Source organism: Oncorhynchus mykiss, chromosome 8 (genome assembly GCF_057628025.1).
Source record: "Oncorhynchus mykiss isolate SJ-2025 chromosome 8, ASM5762802v1, whole genome shotgun sequence".
In the NCBI taxonomy this organism is placed as follows: domain Eukaryota; kingdom Metazoa; phylum Chordata; class Actinopteri; order Salmoniformes; family Salmonidae; genus Oncorhynchus; species Oncorhynchus mykiss.
Genome location: NC_143029.1, coordinates 75,191,430 through 75,208,769, shown reverse-complemented (window position 1 = coordinate 75,208,769; position 17,340 = coordinate 75,191,430). Strand labels below are relative to the sequence as shown.

Below are 17,340 nucleotides of genomic sequence, written 5' to 3'. Positions count from 1 at the left end.
AAAATAGCCCTAAATGCTCAAATGCACATTCTTAGTCTGCTCAGACTAACAGCCTCACCTGTTCCTGTCAACCAAAGATGTGAGGGAGGGCCCAGCCAACTCACTCAGTCACACACTTAGCAGCCAAGGAGAGAGAGGAAGGATAGCTGGAAAATGAGTCTGAAGCACAGTAGCATTTGGATGCATTTTAATAATGCAGACAATGTTAGAGCACAGTGTAGAATTTACCAAAACAAAATCTCATATAAAGCCGGTTCTACGCACAACCTACACCGGCATATGTGAACTGTGCACCCAACTGTGAAGCTATCTGTAGCAGAGCTTCGAAAAACTAGCGGGCCTGCTAGTGATAGTGGTGGAGCCAGCACCTCCACATGTGGAGATGTATCCACTCAGTCAAGCAGGCCTGCTCCATGACCCACAGCATCGTAGTCTTCTATGGGCCAGTTTATGCCAAAGTTTATGTCGGTAGCAAAACAAGGCCAAATTGATATTGCACTGGCTAAAATGATAGCCACCGATTTCCAGCCATTTTCGATCATGGAGGACAGCGTTTTTTAGAAATGATAGCAATAGTCTAAATCCAATGTACACTATTACAAGCAGGAAAACCCTTTCAAAATCACTTATTCCACCACTGTACAAGAGTACACAGGCTTCAGTGTGGGAAAGAGTCCAAAAAGTTACTGCAGTTTGTCTTACCACTGACTGCTGGACATCAAGAATAACCACTTCTTACATGTCAGTTACATGTCACTTCATTGAAGATTTTTCGATGTCTAGCTGACTGCTTTGAGTACAGCAACAGAAACACCTCAGATAACTTGGCAGAGGAACTGTTGAGTGGCCAGAGAATGGCAAGTAGATGGAAAAGTGGTCTGTTGTGTTAGCGACAATGCAGCTAACATAACCAAAGCCATGAAAATGTTTAAATGGACCCATCATCCATGTCTTGCCCACACAATCAACCTGATTGTAAGATATGTTCTGAAGGAGATGAAGCCCACTGTGGACAAAGTGAAATCAGCTGTGGAATACTTCCACAGGAGCACAGTAGGTGCTGAAAACCTAAAGTCTACACAATGCCAGATGGGGATGCCTGAGCAGAGGCCTGAACAAGACTGCACTACAAGGTGGAATTCAACATTTTATACGTTGAAGCGGTTTCTTGAGTCAAAGGATGCCATCATCTCTACCCTGGCCATTGTCAATGCACCTGTTGATGCTCTGACCCAAGAGGAATGGGAGGTGGTGGAGGAGGAGTCCTGGAACCCTTTGAGCAGGTCACTGTGGAGATCAGTGGAGAGAAGTACAGTAAGCAGTTATTACTACATCATTATTTAATCCAGTATTATATATGTATATGAGCAGAAGATGAGAATGCAATATCAGTAGACAAAACATGAACCTGAGTTACTGTACTGTTCTGTCTTTTCAGCTATGTGACAGCCTCAAATGATACTCCTGTATAAGGGTCTGCAGCGAATCACAGCCAGCCGCCAGAGAGAAGCAAATGTAACTACAGGACATGTGACAGAGTTGATGGAAACACTATGTTCATCAATGGACAGAAAGTTTCATGTTGGGATGCTGCAGTTTTGTACATTGTTATTTATTTTTCTTTGATGTGGTGCAATATTCTATTATTATGTTGTTCAGATTGTTTTCATTTTGAATTGTTACATTTATATGCACTTTGTTTATATACATTAAAAAGTTCTACTTTAAATGCAAATGTTTAATAGCATTTTTTTTTTCATAACAAGCCAATGCATTTTTAAATACATTGTGGTTAAGGTAGAGTATGATTTTATTTAATTAGAATTGTTTTGACACCAATCATAGTCAAACTTTGGCAAACTGTTTGACTTTTTAAAGATCCGTTTGTGAGTCAAAAGAGACGGCTCTTTTTGGTGAGCTGAGCCGAACGAGCCGGCTCACTGAAAAGAGCCGGAATGCCCATCACTACTGGCTGTAGGGGGAGGTCCGTGGGTCTTGTAGGAGGCGGTCACCGGAGGTGGGAGCACAACTAAACCTTCGGTGGTCCTCAAGGATTATTAGAAGCTGGCTCAACAACGAAAGAACACAGAACGAGCAGAATAAACGAGAAAGAAATAAACCCTTGCAGTTAACTTGAAGGTCTACATTACTATCAGAAAAACCGACACATCTCATTTGAATTTATCAGCACAATATATGGAAAACTATTTAAAATCATCTCTCAGCTGATGGTAACTCAATAACTGACTAGGAGAAGTTAACGGGACTGCAGGCTGCAACTTTGCCACGCTTTCTTTCTTTAATTTGGAAAACCATTCAAGGGGCCTATAAATGCAACGCTGTTTAATTTATGAGAAGACAATGGCACCAGAGACAAGGAATGGAGGAAGCTCTTCCCGGAATAACAACAACTGTAAAGACAACAGCAGGAGAAAGTTGCTCGTCGGTATGGATCTCGTCTGCTTGTTTTTAGGTGAGATTTTCTGCCTTTCATTTCTATAGATGTTTAATGATTTTCGGATGTGAAGTGAGTCAACATGTTTTTTATTTGCATAAAATCTGGTTATGCGAATTATCATATGTTGTATTGTTTTCATTAATGATGTTATTCATGTTAATAAGCAGCATAGTGTTCTGGGACAATGTTAGTTTGTCATCATAGTCGAGCTAGAGTGTTAATCCCATAATTATGTCAAATCCAGAAACTGTCAGTCTAATAATAATAATTAATCCAAGCAATCTCTGAGCAACATCATTCTTTATCCAAGATATATATATATATATAAAACAGCAAAAATAGTTGAAACGTTTTTCTCCCCTTTAGAAAGGCAATGATTTCTCATGACAATATTTGTTATTTGAATGCCATTGCCCACAATGCAAATGGGAAAGGGTCATTGATAAATTGCTACAAGAGGGTTGTATTTTTACTTGTTGCACTCATTTGGCCTGTTTTGATATTTTACAGAATGTCTCACATGCCACAAGCCAGGAATTCTATTGAAGTGACATCTGGTGTGTGTGTGTGTGTGTGTGTGTGATTAAAGGAAAGTGGTGACAAGGTCAGCCATATGTTCAGCTAATGTTCTGGGTGCCATATATTTCCCTCTCTCTCTCTCTCTTTCTGAGCTAGGAGTGAATGATCCCTTACCAGGCTCAAAAACACTAAGGTGGGGAAGTGCCAAACAGCTCAAAGGTGAATGAATCAGTCATTCCAAGAAAGACCCTAATAAGTCTTCTGATCCAAGCCCTAGTAGTATTTGATCTGCTGGTGACTTGACACAACGCCAACAGTACAAGGTGTTATGAAATGCATTTCAGAGACCAGTCATTTTTACCCCTTGACAGTTTGAAGGTATTATTCCTTTGATGGGTTGAAATGTATAATACATGGAGGTATTACTCTGTGGTGAAGATGTAGTATTCAACTTCTACAGGGTTACTGACTGAGTTGACTGTGTCTCATGAGACATCTATGGCCACTTCTTACCCCACAACTGTTTAGTAGAAATAGTCTCTGATAAGGTTATCTCAGGTCAGTAGAGGTTCTCCTGTCAACAAACTTCTCTGTCTCTCTATTGCCCTGCAAATACAGAAATGCAGTGCCTTGTTACATTACAGCCTTATTCTAAATTGGATTAAATACAATAAAATCCTTAGCAATCTACACACAATACCCCATAATGACAAAGCGAAAACAGGTTTTTAGAAATGTTTGCAAAAACAAAAATAAAGTCCACCTGTGGTAAATTCAATTGATTGGACATGATTTAAGTTCCCACCGTTGACAGTGCATGTCAGAGCAAAAATCAAGCTATAAAGTCAAAGGAATTGTTCATACAGGTCCGAGACAGGATTGTGTTGAGACACAGATCTGGGGAAGGATACCAACACATGTCTGCACCATTGAAGGTCCCCAAGAGCACAGTGGCCTCCATCATTCTTAAATGGAAGATGTTTGGAACCACTAAGACTCTTCCTAGAGCTGGCCGCCCGGACAAACTAAGCAATCAGGGGAGAAGGGCATTGGTCAGGGAGGTGACCAAGAACCCGATGGTCACTGACAGAGCTCTAGAGTTCCTCTGTGGAGATGGGAGAAAAACAACCATCTCTGCAGCAATCCACCAATCAGGCCTTTACGGTAGAGTGGAAGGATGGAAGCCATTTCTCAGTATAAGGCACATGACAGCCCGCTTGGAGTTTGCCAAAAGGCACCTAAAGACTCTCAGACCATGAGAAACAAGATTATCTGGTCTGATGAAACTAAGATTGAACTCTTTGGTCTAAACGCCAAGCGTCACGTTTGGAGAAAACTTGGCACCATCCCTACGGTGAAGCATGGTGGTGGAAGCATCATGCTGTGGGGATGTTTTTCAGTGGCAGGGACTGGGAGACTAGTCAGGATCGGGGCAAAGATGAATGGAGCAAAGTATAGAGAGATCCTTAATGGAAACCTGCTCCAGAGCGCTCAGGGCCTCAGACTGGAGTGAAGGTTCACTTTCCAACAGGACAACGACCCTAAGCACACAGCCAAGACAACGCAGAAGTGACTTCGGGACAAGTCTCAATGTCATTGAGTGGCCCAGCCAGGGCCCAATCTAACATCTCTGGAGAGACCTGAAAATAGCTGTGCAGCAACGCTCCCCATCCAACCTGACAAAGCTTGAGTAGATCTGCAGTGAAGAATGGGAGAAACTCTCCAATTACAGGTGTGCCAAGCTTGTAGCGTCATACCCAAGAAGACTCAAGGCTATAATCACTGCCAAAGGTGCTTTAACAAAGTACTGAGTAAAGGGTCTGAAATACTTCTGAATAGGTCATATTTTATTTTTATACATTTTCAATCATTTCTAAAAACCTGTTTTTGCTTTGTCATTATGGGATATTGTGTGTAGATTGATAAGGGAAAAAAGCGATTGAATCTATTTTAGAATTAGGCTGTAACGTAACAAAATGTGGAAAAAGTCAAGTGGTCTGAACACTTCCCGAATGCACTGAATGTGTTTTTATTTTTGAAGAATATAACTTGTAAATGCCTCATTAGCTTAGTTCAACTGTCACACTCCGTGAGAACCCAAAATATACAGATGTTTTTCTCCAATGTTTGTAAACAAAGTAAATGTAAATAAACACTGTATAGTCTCAAAACATGATTACAACTATAATTTTGAAATCATGGATAGTCAGTCCTTGCATCAATAGCACTGGCTATGAATTTGAGAGTGGTTACATTTCTCCAGCCCCATCCCCCAGCTTTTTACCAAAACAGTGGCTGGGAGAGACTTTGTTATTGTTTCAGCTGCTGATTGCCACATTAAGCATTCATCACAAATATTTTTGGCAACCACAATTCAACACAAATGTGATCTTTTCCCCTCCGTTCCTCTCTCCCAGCAGTCTGTGGAATTATGAGAGTATAAGAACAGGGTTTGCTCGCCGCACCACGACCAGACAGACAGGGAGTAGTTTCTGTGGGGGTACTGCCTGCCATGCACACAATGGTACAAGTAAAAACAAGGGCATCTGTATATACTCTATCATACATGTAGTATACACTAAGTATGTCAGTGGGACGAGCATTGGCAGCAAGTGGAAAATGTGTCTGTTTATTTTAGCTTCAGCAACTGGTGTTATGGTAAATGCCCCCAAAATATGGTGGAATTTAATACATTCAATGCAAGCCTCTATTTGCCTGTTCCAAACATTGATTGTAGTTTCCATAGTGGAATTGACGCCACAAACTGTAATTTTAAAAAGTCCTATGGGCGTGCTTAAGAATTCTTATAACCCAATAAGCTCAAGGTAAATGTTTCTCGCTTCCAATTTTCCATGAGAGAAAATAAAGCAAAGTTTGAGTACTAACTCATCACTTTGAGGAAGTTGTTTGGTTATACCTTACTGGGGCTTTAAAGTAATCCGCTTACGATGATAGAAAAGCCAAATAATAAATAGACCACCATTTTGATTTTGGTAAAAGAAGATTCTACCTGCTCACTCATGCTAGCTAATGCATTAGACATGCGCCTCTCGGCTGGTGTTGTTCTTGGCAACCAGCGGGGCACTAGTTTTCCCTCGCTTGTGTGAAGCGAGTAAAACGGGAAATCCCAAGATGTCTTGCAGAATGCTGATGCTGCACTGTCTGGTGGCATGGGATGTCAGGTTTGGGGGCCTCGGGGCAAGACAACACAGCTGAATCATGGGAAAAACAGACTTTGTAACATCTCAATTTCCTTTTATTTAACTTGCTCTCATTTTTACTCGCCAGCCTACTCTGTGAGTCTTGGAAATGATCATGTGTTTAAAGGTGGTCTGTGAGATCAAGACACCACGATTAACGCCTTGTACATTCATAGCTGTGACCAGGGCCCTCTTTTTTTCTTTCCACTTCCCTACATCCAGTGGCGTAAAGTACTTAAGTAGTACTTTAAAGTATTTTTACTTAAGTATTTTTTTGGGGGGTACTCATACACATGCTATTTATTTTTTAACAACTATTACATTTACTACTACATTCCTAAAGAAAATAATTTACTTTTTAATCCATACATTTTCCTTGACACCCAAAAGTAGTCCTTAGCAGGACAGAAAATTGTCCAATTCACACACTTATCAAGAGAACAACCCTGGTCATCCCTGCTGCCTCTGATCTGGCGCACTCACTATAAGCACAAATGCTTCATTTGTAAATGATGTCTCAGTGTTGGAGTGTTCTCCTGGCAATATGTACATTTTTAAAAACAAGAAAATTGTGCTGTCTGGTTTGCCTAATATAAGGATTTTATTTATTATTCATACATTTACTTTTACTTTTGATACTTAAGTATATTTAAAACCAAATACTTTAGACTTTTACTCAAGTAGTCTTTGACTGGGTGACTTTCACTTTTACTTGAGTCATTTTCTATTATGGAATCTTAACTTTGACTCAAGTATGACAGTTGGGTACTTTTTCCACCACTGCCTACATCATCAGCAAGCAGCGGTCCTAAGCTGCCAAGCCAAGCACTGTGCTGTGAGAGGAATGCCTGCTGATTCCCTCCCATCACAAGGGCCATGAAAAAGGCCCAACGGATTAGACAGTCAAGATCGGATGGTACTTAAAGTAGGTTTTCTCTCTGCTACAGCTCTAACACCTCTGAAAACACCTACAGTAGCTTCAAATGGTCTTCTGGTTTATTGTTGCTCCTGTCAGGGTATTTGTTTGAATAGTAATAGTAAAAACAGTACCAGTAATAATGTGAATCATGTTGATTCTTGGATGTGAGGGAGGGAGGCCAGTGGAGGAGTGGTTAGGGTCTGGGGTTCCCATCAGGCAGAGAGACTGGCCTGTAACATGAGCTGTTTCCAGCTGGGACTTCAAAGCTCAGGCAGCTTGGAGCAGGGCAAGTGGAGACAAGCATACTGAGGTGTGTGTTGACATTTGGGTTGGAAGACATCAAGCCCCCTGCCTCAGCTCTGCAGCACCCAGGCCAGCACCCCAAGTTTGACCTTCCCTCCCAACCTGGCCTCAGCCTATACCCAGAGAGAGAGCCAATGTTTGTTTTTCTTTGTATTCATACATTTCAGAATTATTCAAGAGGTTCACTTCAAAGCGTCAAACATCAGTAAAGGTCCACTTTGATGTGATCGAGAGAGAGAGTATGTTTTCTGTCAGGGGGTTGGACTCTCCTGGGTACCACTTTTCCCCTTTAGTCCTCTTGGCCTACATTTTATTTTCTCATCCAATATGTTTGTTATTTGTTTGTTGTAAAATAAATGTATAAGCTCTTTTACCTCAAATAGTGGCCAAAGACACTAATTAGATTTGACAAAAACACCCTTCAGGCACCTTTAAGTCTCATCCTTGAAAGGCTGTTTTCTGGTAGAGGAAGGAAGAGGTGGAAGGCTGATAGCGCCCCCATTTTTTTTCCACTTTAGTTATCTGTGATGGATACCATCCAACCCTTTTAGTACTAGCTGCCTCTGTTTGATGTTGGTTATTCATGGTATGATGGGTGCTACAGATTCTAACAATGACAGATCTTTTCCTTTCTTGGCTGCCATGTCAGTAAATGTATTTTTTTTTATTACATTTTCCAGGAGTTGCTGTTATTAAGTTAATATTGTCAATGGCCGGGTCATTTCAGTACACAGAGATAGCAACAACAGGATGTTCATGTGTTATCTGGTGGTAGAACGAGAGGCTCTATCACTTAAACGGATATTTGGTAGATTATTTGCTGTAGCCGACATGTCCCCTTGATATTTTCCTCAAATTGAACATGGTACAGGTCCAATTCTGATCACTGTATCATTTTATATTACACAAATGTACAACGTTATCAGCTGAGGTTTGTGTGAAGAAAACGTTGATCAATGTTATGATGACAACTGCATAACAACAGTTCCCTTCCAGAGCCCATGCAAGTGTATTTGTCCGCCCCTGGTAAGTGTGTGGGTGTGTCTTTCTGTGTTTGCTGTGTGAGTGTTGTGGGTTAACTGCAGAAATACAGGTTGTGTGTGTGTGGTGTGTTTGTATGCCAGTTAGAATACATGGGCTGACCCCAGCTCTCGTGTGTCTGTCTGTGTGCAGTGATACTCTTTGCTGCCTTTCTGCACAAGTTTCCCATCGTGCCCCACCGGAGGGGCTTGTTCTGCAATGCCAGCAGCATCAGTCTGTCCTATAAGAGCAGCACGGTGCCCACCACTGCCCTGGTAGCTGTCGGGTTCACTGTGCCCGTCACCTCCGTAAGTCTTTAGCATGGCGCAGCAGCAGGAGGGGCAGGGAACACATACAGGGGACTCACTCCAACTTCACCCAGGCACTAAATGGCTATCTAAACGTGTCCGTACACTCTTATAGCTTCCTAACATTTACTAGTTGGGGATCACCTTTCTAGTCATGCCAGTTGGCTATAGCAGAAACAGACCAAGGTCAGTAGGGGATTCCATTGGGCCAAAATACATTTAGAGTGAGAAGTGAGACCCCCATATTCCCTGTTTGTCCATCGCTGTGCCATCTACCTGTGGACACTCCTCTAGGAGCCCCTTATTGACCCTCTCGTTCTCTGTCTCTCTCTTCCTCTCCTTCTTTTCTCTCTCTCTCTCTGCCTCATCGCTGCTGTGTGTACATAGCCGGCCTGCCTTTCCTGATCATAGAGACTAGTGCTGTACAGCCCTACCACCGAGGCTTTTACTGCAACGATGAGTCCATCAAGTACGCGGCCAAACACGGAGACACCATAAGCGACGCTGTGCTTTCTGCTGCTGGCATTCTTATCACCATCCTTTCTGTAAGTCACTCTAACTCGCTAATTAGCCCCAGTCCCAGTTCAGTTTGTTCTGTAATGGCCAACTCTTATGTATAAGAGTTTTCATTGGAGTTGTCAAGACAGCACAAACAGATCTGGGATTCAGGCTACTCACTAATGTATGTTCACCCGACTTTTCACCTCATTGTCTCAGCAGTGTACACCGTCACCTACTCACTGTACTGTGTGTCTACCGGGCCACCCACTGTGTGTCTCAGTCACTGTACTATGCGTCAACTAAATGTTACCACAGATCGAGTCACCTTTGAACTATCATGTCTAGTGGATGTTATCAAGGATCAAGTTGGTTTGTTTTTTGACCACCATGCCAATACACTTCATTCAAAGTTGAACTTTCTCTGAGTGCCTACATGCTCACTGACAGATTGCGGAATTAGTATCTTATGGTGCATTTCCATACAGGATTTACCTCAGTCTTTTACCCAAAAGGCTCAGACTTTTCTGTTTCCATCTACGTGGGCCGGCACCCGTTTCTAAATGGGCCAATTGTACTTTCAAGCTTTCATTTACATAACAATGGCGAACTGTGAACTTTAACATCTTCTCACAAACAACGGTTTTGATTATGCAGAGGTTGTTGATTCTGCCCTTCACTGCCAGACCTAGCTACAGAAACAATTTCCCTAGTATATCATAAGGGTGTATACACTAGTGTAACACTCGTGTTACAGTCGAAAAACAGCATTATTGACTATGGTTTTCCAGACCTGTCAGGCCTTTTAGTGTTGTGAGTAGCACTAGATAAGAGCAAATCAGAATCGACATTCGCCAGTTGGTTTTGCTGTTAGCGTTATCTTGATTGGTGTGATTAAGATGGTTCCAGTGTTGAACGTGTTATAAAAGAGTTTAGAGGGTTGAAGTGTTAAATGGATCAGGCTGTTGCTGTTTACTATAAGATGACTGAAGATCTGTTGCTGGTGTAGGGCTCCCTCTCACTGAATAGAAGTCTAACCTCAGGGTTGCATTCTTTGGAGTGCAACGTTCAAGAACTTTCAGATAGTAATAGATTATCTAGAACAGACATGCTTCTCTGTCCTCTAGAATAGGGTCAGATGATCATGTATGCTGCTCTAGACATTTCTATCCTCAACCTTCTGTAAGGTTGCATTCCACTGAACAGACCCAGTCAGGGGTTGAGGCGATTGGATTGGTTTGCATGGTGAGAAGGATCTCCCTGGGCCTGTGTAATTATGGTTGACGCAATGGTTGTTCGGTCAAACTCTGTAATTCATGGGCCTGGAAATGTGGTGGATGGCACAGGAGAAGAGCTGTAGGCTCATTTTCTTCTTCTGAACGTGACGTTAAATTCCATGTTCCCCAGAGGCCCAGAGCCTTTTGGCTGGCCTTAGACTTTCTTGAACTCTTGGAAAACTCGTAGCATTAGGTCATTTAATGCTTCGTTGCCCCTCGGATAAAGCGGAGAGAGAAGCTGCCTGTCTTAAATTAAAGGCATAGAGGCTGTGTCCCTTTAAATTGGCATGGCGTAAAAAACATCTCTGGAAAGAAAAACAACTCTGGGAGTGTACGAGTCTACTTTTTATCATTTGTGAGACGACTAGACATTTATGAGACAAGCCACGAGACAACCTCTTCCCCCCTTTGAATATCTCTGAGGTTACAACTGTAACAGTTACATAAAGTTACTACAAAGCTGTTTCATTCACATAGTTGATCTTCTCTCAGTTGTCACACAATGAGAACCAGATGTATTCTTTTCTCTCCCATGAAGCAGCCATGAAGCAGCTGAGTTGGATCAGCCAGGCCCTGAAGTGCTCCAAGGTGGAGAGAAAGAAAGAAAAAAGAAAGACATACATGTTATCAGCTTGTAAAATCTCTCAATAGGACTTTCCCCCCAAGGAATGTGTTTTTTTTTTTTTAAAAGAGAGACGTTTTTTCGCCTAGACAAGAATTTTGCGATGAAACCGAGATACTAACAAGAAAACACCCAGACATCCACTAGTGAAATCAGAGCCCTGCGAAAACAAGTCAGTTGGTGAGGTGGAAGACTAACTAGCCCCTGATGTGAGCCTGCTCTGGCCAAATCTGGACACCATGTCGCCTAGCTCAGCGTTTCTCCTGATTAAAACCAGAAGTGCTGCCCCCGCCCTCCCTCTCTCTCCCTACTTCCCTTTCTCATTCCTCTACCTTTTCCCTCCTTTTCTCCCTCCCTCCCTCTCCCTACTTCCCTTTCTCATTCCCTTCTCAATTCCTCTACCTTTTCCCTCCTTTTCTCCCTCCCTCTCCCTCTCTCTCCCTACTTCCCTTTCTCATTCCTTTCTCAATTCCTCTACATTTATCCCTCCTTTTCTCCTTCCCTCTCTCTCCCCCTCTTTTCTTCTCTCCCCACTCAATCCTTCTCACCCCTTCCTCTTTATCTCCCTCGCTCTCTCCCTCTCTCTCCCCAGCTCTTCTTCCCTCACTGTTCTCTCCCTCTCTCCCTTCCTCTCTCTAATCTTCTCTACCCCTCTGTCCGTCCCTCCTGTCTCACTCTCTTTCTCCCTCCCCCCTTCCCTCTCCCTCATGCCTCTCCTCACTCCCTCCCTCTCTAATTCTCCATCTCTCGCTCCTTCTATCCCCACTCACTCCCTCTCTCCCATTTGTTAGTGGCCAGGAGGTCGATTAGACTGGTGTGGGGAAGGGAAAGGCATTTGAACTTGAACAGCTTTAGTGAATTATTGAAGTCCAGTCCACGTCCTCTAGTCCAGTCTACGTTTGTTTATTTACCCACTGAAAACCTCTGCATGTGCTGTCCACAACTCACATACTTACCCACCCTCACATACTGTAGCTATACTGAAAGTTATGCATTTAGTTTTTGATGTTAATGGTACAGACCAAGGGTTTGATCTGTAGTGTTTTTATGGATGTTTTCCTCAAGAACAAACAGAAACATTTGCATGTCTTAGATGTAAAGCTTTTTGTCCTCACACAAGGCAAGTTTACAGAATTGATGTCACTGTTCATATCGCATTCTGATTACTCCTAATATTGTCCCTCTCTACTCTCTGATCTGTCTCACCTGTTTTACCCTCTGTGATTTACTGAATTCCAAGTGTGTATTGGATGTCTGATACTCTATCACATGGTATATTTAGGAAATGAATACGTGGTTCAGTTTTGTTGACATAGGAAAAGTGTCTTCATAACTACTATGGAACAGAGAACATACAGTAACTGTATGCTATACTAACAGTCATTTGACTGCCCCAGGTCTACAGCAGCCATCTTTGTAGATGACCTGACTGATGAGCCATATATACATGCAGAGTTGTGTATTTCTGTATCCTCTCCTTGATACCTCCTGTCAGATCATCACTAGTGAGAGATAAAGTCATGTAATCTACAAAAATGGCCGCCGTAGACTCCGGGTCCATTAACTACCATTTCACTGCCACAGCGGCCATCTTGTACTGTCGATTACATGACCATATCCTCTCCTTGTTCCTTCCCCATCAGATCATCATTGGGGAGAGCTATAGGATTCACTACCTGAACGAGGGCTCCAAGTCCTTCGTAGGGAACCCCTACATCTCCGCCCTCTACAAGCAGGTGGGCGTGTTCATCTTTGGCTGCGCAGTCAGCCAATCGTTCACGGACATCGCCAAGGTGTCAGTGGGCCGCATGCGTCCCCACTTCCTGGACGTGTGCAAGCCCGATTGGTCCACCATTAACTGTTCCCTGGGCTACATCACAGACTACCAGTGTCATGGGCCCGAGAGCAAAGTCCAGGAGGCCAGGTACATTACTCTGACATGACTCCATTGTGATTGTGAAACATCTATGTAGTGCTTATGAAGACTTTATGAATGCTCTATAAATAAATGTATAAGTTATGCTTAGTTTAAAGTGATACTGGTTATATTTCATGCAAAGTGAATGCTTAGTTCAATACCCAGGAGAAAGGCATACCTGGATAGTAACAACAACACTGTATTAACATGTTTATTCTCTCCTTTTCAGGAAGTCGTTCTTCTCTGGGCATGCATCCTTTTCCATGTACACCATGCTGTATCTGGTGGTGAGTTACTGTTATGTGTCTTAGCCAAATACACACACACACACACACACACACACACCTCTACTTGTCCCCCTGTGTTGATTCATTACCCCTCTGTCCGGTCCTCCCAGTTCTACCTGCAGTCCAGGTTCACCTGGCGTGGAGCCCGTCTCCTGCGCCCCCTGACCCAGTTCACCCTCATCATGATGTCGTTCTACACCGGCCTGTCCCGCGTCTCCGACCACAAGCACCACCCCACAGACGTCCTGGCTGGCTTCGCACAGGGAGCCTTGGTGTCTTACTGCATAGTAAGTACTATAACTATGACTTACTACATAGGATGAAATAGTACTGAATATACAAATTACTATATACATAATGCAGTTATGCAGTCTGTATCAATAACATGTCTGACCTGTTTTTACTATATAATTGATTATCGACAATATTCCAAAATAAATCTCGTTTTTTCCTATCCTCCAGGTGTTTTTTGTATCTGACCTGTTCAAGCCCAGAGGCAGGAGTTCAGCTCTACCAGTGACCCCAGTAAAGAACCCAACCAACCCAATGACAGACATCAGAGAGAGGAGCAACCACCTCACCATGGCATAGTACAGACCACTAGAGTACAGCTACCTACCGCTGTAGGTTTTAAAGATCACTTACTTCATCTACTGCTCTGTACTGTATACATTCAACAACCAGCCAAAGAAACAAGACTGAAAACTGACATGTCTGTAAGGCACAGAGAAATAATAAACTGGAAAACATTTGAAAAAAGAGGAGAGTTGTGTACACACACACACACACACACACACACACACACACACACACACGTGCCTTTTGAACAGCCAGCAACGCCCATGTTGCTCACCATCTCATCTGACATGTGAATGTGGAAGAACGTGGGGAGCACAGCTCTCAATTCCTATCTGGAGAACTGTTTCTCTATTGTGCTTTCATTAGTGAAGGTCTCCATGGAACCTGCTGCTCTACAGATTGACTTGGTCTGGTAACTTCAGGCAACATGGATTCAGGCTCATAATTCTGCCTATGACAGAAACGCATGAACAGAAACAAATTCCTTGATTACAGGAAGGATGTTTATTTTACGAATAATCTTTGTTATATAGTCGAGCTATAGCACTATATCCAAACTCGATATTTGATTTGATTGTCACCACTTGAATGAACTGAAGTGAAGCTTTTTTTGTAAAGCTTTGTATTAAAATCAGCTTTTAGGTCTCCTGAAATGTAGTTTGTATAGAAGTGTAGTTATAGGTAATGGAGGTGTAATAGTGTGTACAGTAGATAGACAGGTGGGTCTCTTTCTGCTGGTTGGGACGAGCCTCCACTGAGCCCTGTAATTAAATAACTGTGTGTGTGCCAGATGGCTACTCACAAGTGTTAGGACAGAGTGACTGTGAGTGTGTGTGTGTGCACTGCCATGAGTGTGTGTGTGTGTATGTGTGTGTCTGTCATGTGCCAGTATATGAATGTCATGTCTATATTTGAGTGAGTTGGTGTGTCTTGTCATAAATGCTTCAGGTTGAAGATCGGGACCATGAGGCTGCTTCAACAGACGTTTATATTAAAAACAGGAAAACTGTGGAATTGTACTTTCTTATAGCTTTGTGATACATTTTGTAATGATTTACATATACTGTGCCAACTGCACCAACAACAAAAATAACCCCATCTCTGTGACAACGCAGTACATCCTGTCCTTCCATGTCATTTCAACCACACAGCAATATCTGTTTGATTTTTTTAGATAATTTATGTATCAGAGAATTGTACAATATCATTTATCTACTATTTTCATTAAATATCCACTATGTTTTTTCATGTGTCGATGCCTGTGTAATTGTGCTGCTTAAACACGCAATGATTGCCAGAAGTCATTTAGTGAAATTACAACTTTTGTGAGTATTCAAACTTTGTAAAATTGCTTTTTTTAAAGACAGCTTCAATACATGTATATTAAAATAACCTTTTCATATTTTTGTATTGTCCTTTTTGTATTTTCTTCAATAAAAATACAAGCCATATGTGTGTATCAAATATGTGCAGTGTAATAAAAAAAACATTGTTATGTTAAAAGTGTTTGTGCTATTTTTTCATGTCTTTCTTCACTTTGACTGCGACAAAGGCATAAAAAACTTACAGGGGAGTTGATAGTGTAGCGGAGCAGCTCTCTCCAACTGCGTGCGAGGGTGAGATCTGGGCGTAGGTTCCAGAGTCTATGGTAGAGTTCCGTTCTGTGCTTCACATCCTGAAAGGGAAATAGTGTGCATTCCAGCTTTTAACCCATGTCCCCAGTGGTACACTGCAATAATATAGACCATGCTGGTGAGTATGCCACAGTGGTCAACTGTAATAATAAAGACCATGCGGATGAGAATGCCACAGTGATACACTGTAATAATATAGACCATGATGGTGAGTATGCCACATTGATACACTGTAATAATATAGACAATGCGGATGAGAATGCCACAGTGAACACTTTAAAATGACAGACCATTATGGTGAGTATGTCACATTGATACACTGTAATAATATAGACCATGATGGTGAGTATGCCACAGTGATACACTGTAATAATATACACCATGATGGTGAGTATGCCACATTGATACACTGTAATAATATACACCATGATGGTGAGTATGCCACAGTGATACACTGTAATAATATACACCATGATGGTGAGTATGCCACAGTGATACACTGTAATAATATACACCATGATGGTGAGTATGCCACATTGATACACTGTAATAATATACACCATGATGGTGAGTATGCCACAGTGATACACTGTAATAATATACACCATGATGGTGAGTATGCCACAGTGATACACTGTAATAATATACACCATGATGGTGAGTATGCCACATTGATACACTGTAATAATATACACCATGATGGTGAGTATGTCACATTGATACACTGTAATAATATACACCATGATGGTGAGTATGCCACATTGATACACTGTAATAATATACACCATGATGGTGAGTATGCCACATTGATACACTGTAATAATATACACCATGATGGTGAGTATGTCACATTGATACACTGTAATAATATACACCATGATGGTGAGTATGCCACATTGATACACTGTAATAATATACACCATGATGGTGAGTATGCCACAGTGATACACTGTAATAATATACACCATGATGGTGAGTATGCCACATTGATACACTGTAATAATATACACCATGATGGTGAGTATGCCACATTGATACACTGTAATAATATAGACCATGATGGTGAGTATGCCACATTGATACACTGTAATAATATACACCATGATGGTGAGTATGCCACATTGATACACTGTAATAATATACACCATGATGGTGAGTATGCCACATTGATACACTGTAATAATATACACCATGATGGTGAGTATGCCACGGTGATACACTGTAATAATATACACCATGATGGTGAGTATGCCACGGTGATACACTGTAATAATATACACCATGATGGTGAGTATGTCACATTGATACACTGTAATAATATAGACCATGATGGTGAGTATGTCACATTGATACACTGTAATAATATACACCATGATGGTGAGTATGCCACATTGATACACTGTAATAATATACACCATGATGGTGAGTATGCCACGGTGATACACTGTAATAATATACACCATGATGGTGAGTATGTCACATTGATACACTGTAATAATATAGATCATGATGGAGAGTATGCCACATTGATACACTGTAATAATATAGACCATGATGGTGAGTATGTCACATTGATACACTGTAATAATATACACCATGATGGTGAGTATGCCACATTGATACACTGTAATAATATACACCATGATGGTGAGTATGCCACGGTGATACACTGTAATAATATACACCATGATGGTGAGTATGTCACATTGATACACTGTAATAATATAGACCATGATGGTGAGTATGCTACAGTGATACACTATAATAATATAGACCATGATGGTGAGTATGCCACAGT

General features: G+C 41.7%; 1 protein-coding gene across 2 annotated transcripts; it reads left to right on the top strand.

The window, feature by feature from the left end:
* The first annotated feature begins 1,970 nt into the window (after positions 1-1,970).
* LOC110530523 (phospholipid phosphatase 3) lies at positions 1,971-15,411 on the top strand. 2 transcript variants are annotated; one of them, XM_021613676.3, is made up of 6 exons: positions 1,971-2,473; positions 9,115-9,272; positions 12,768-13,048; positions 13,272-13,329; positions 13,440-13,616; positions 13,792-15,411. In XM_021613676.3, exons 1-6 carry the CDS (start codon positions 2,332-2,334, stop codon positions 13,918-13,920), a joined length of 945 nt encoding a protein of 314 aa, XP_021469351.1. In that variant the 5' UTR covers positions 1,971-2,331; the 3' UTR covers positions 13,921-15,411. The 2 variants fall into 2 exon arrangements, with proteins under 2 accessions (XP_021469351.1, XP_021469352.1); XM_021613677.3 differs by lacking the exon at positions 9,115-9,272 and adding an exon at positions 8,573-8,727.
* Positions 15,412-17,340: the final 1,929 nt, after the last annotated feature.